Genomic DNA, 1,315 nt, shown 5'->3' on the forward strand with positions numbered 1-1,315 from the left:
CGCTCCAGACACATCTTCAGCTGGCTCTCAACTGCCGCCTGCTCCAGCGTCTCCTTCAGCTTGTCGGCATAGAAGGCCGCGCAGCGCAGGAGCCAGTTGAGGGCACTCATCAGCGCCCGGCAGAGCCCAATGCACTCCTCTGCTTTGCCGTGGCAGCTGGGACGGGCAGAGAAACCGAACTGCGCTCACTGTGGGTCAAGACACTGCGCCCAGGGAAACTGAGGCAGGCCCAGGGCAGGGAATCCAGCCCCCCATCCCGCCCTCCCAGCCCGGGCTGCTGCAGATCCCAGCCTCCTCAGCCTACCAGCATCCCTGCTGTGCCAGGCGGAATAAAGTCTCCTCTCTGGCCACTCTACTACGGGGAAACTTTCCAAGCCTCTAATCAAATTATCTTGCTAAGAGAGGCTCAGCATCGATCACCGCGCTGCGAGAGGTGAGCGCTTTCCCCTCCCGAGGCAGAGAAGTTTTGATCAAATTAAGCGGAGGATCAGAGCAGGCAGGGCCTGGATTACGAGAAGCGGAGGATCAGAGCAGGCAGGGACTGGATTAAGTGGCCGGCTCTGCACTTGGCCAGCAACAGCTCCCTGTCCACATCTGTGACTGATGCATATTCATTGCTGCTGCTCCATTTCATCTGATGAAGAGTTGCTACCTTCAGCCTTCCTCCTTCTCTTCCTCCCGCCGCCTCCCCACCACTCACCCTCTGCTCGCAGAGAAGCGGAGGATCAGAGCAGGCAGGGACTGGATTAAGTGGCCGGCTCTGCACTTGGCCAGCAACAGCTCCCTGTCCACATCTGTGACTGATGCATATTCATTGCTGCTGCTCCATTTCATCTGATGAAGAGTTGCTACCTTCAGCCTTCCTCCTTCTCTTCCTCCCGCCGCCTCCCCACCACTCACCCTCTGCTCGCAGAGGGTGTCAAGGGGTAACAGGAATTTCTACAAAAGTTTTTGTGGCCTGAATTGTTGGGACTCCCCTGGGTCCAGCAACACCAGCGGAAGAGCACAAAGCAAAACAAGCAAAACCAGGGCTGCGAGAGGGGGACACGCAGCCAGGCCCTGGGAAGCTGCAGAGGAGAGAAACCAAATGCTCTGAGGTGACACCGGGCTCACACCCACCCCTGCCTACCTCAGCCGGGCAAGGATATGGTGGCAGAGCCACTGACCCCAGAAGAGGTGGGGTTTTTGCAGCTTCCCACAGCACCAGTGGGGTTTGGGGCTCCCTCTGCTCTCCCCACGCTGGCACTCGTGTGGCAGCCATAGCAGAACGGCAACTCGGGGAGGGACAGGAGCTGGAGGGGGATCCCACCCCTCT

The 1,315-nt window shown here is 59.1% G+C and overlaps 1 protein-coding gene across 1 annotated transcript in view; it reads right to left on the reverse strand.

Annotated features, from left to right (window-relative positions):
• Window positions 1–156, reverse strand: part of MED24 (mediator complex subunit 24) — a gene marked incomplete at both ends in the record, with an annotated part of 12,836 nt that extends 12,680 nt beyond the window's left edge. The window contains one exon of the mRNA XM_010146246.1: window positions 1–156. Within this exon, the coding sequence (XP_010144548.1) occupies window positions 1–156 (156 nt within the window).
• Between the last annotated feature and the right edge of the window lie 1,159 nt (window positions 157–1,315).

The sequence above is a fragment of the Buceros rhinoceros genome, unplaced genomic scaffold (assembly GCF_000710305.1).
Source record: "Buceros rhinoceros silvestris isolate BGI_N320 unplaced genomic scaffold, ASM71030v1 scaffold20952, whole genome shotgun sequence".
Taxonomy (NCBI): Eukaryota; Metazoa; Chordata; class Aves; order Bucerotiformes; family Bucerotidae; genus Buceros; species Buceros rhinoceros.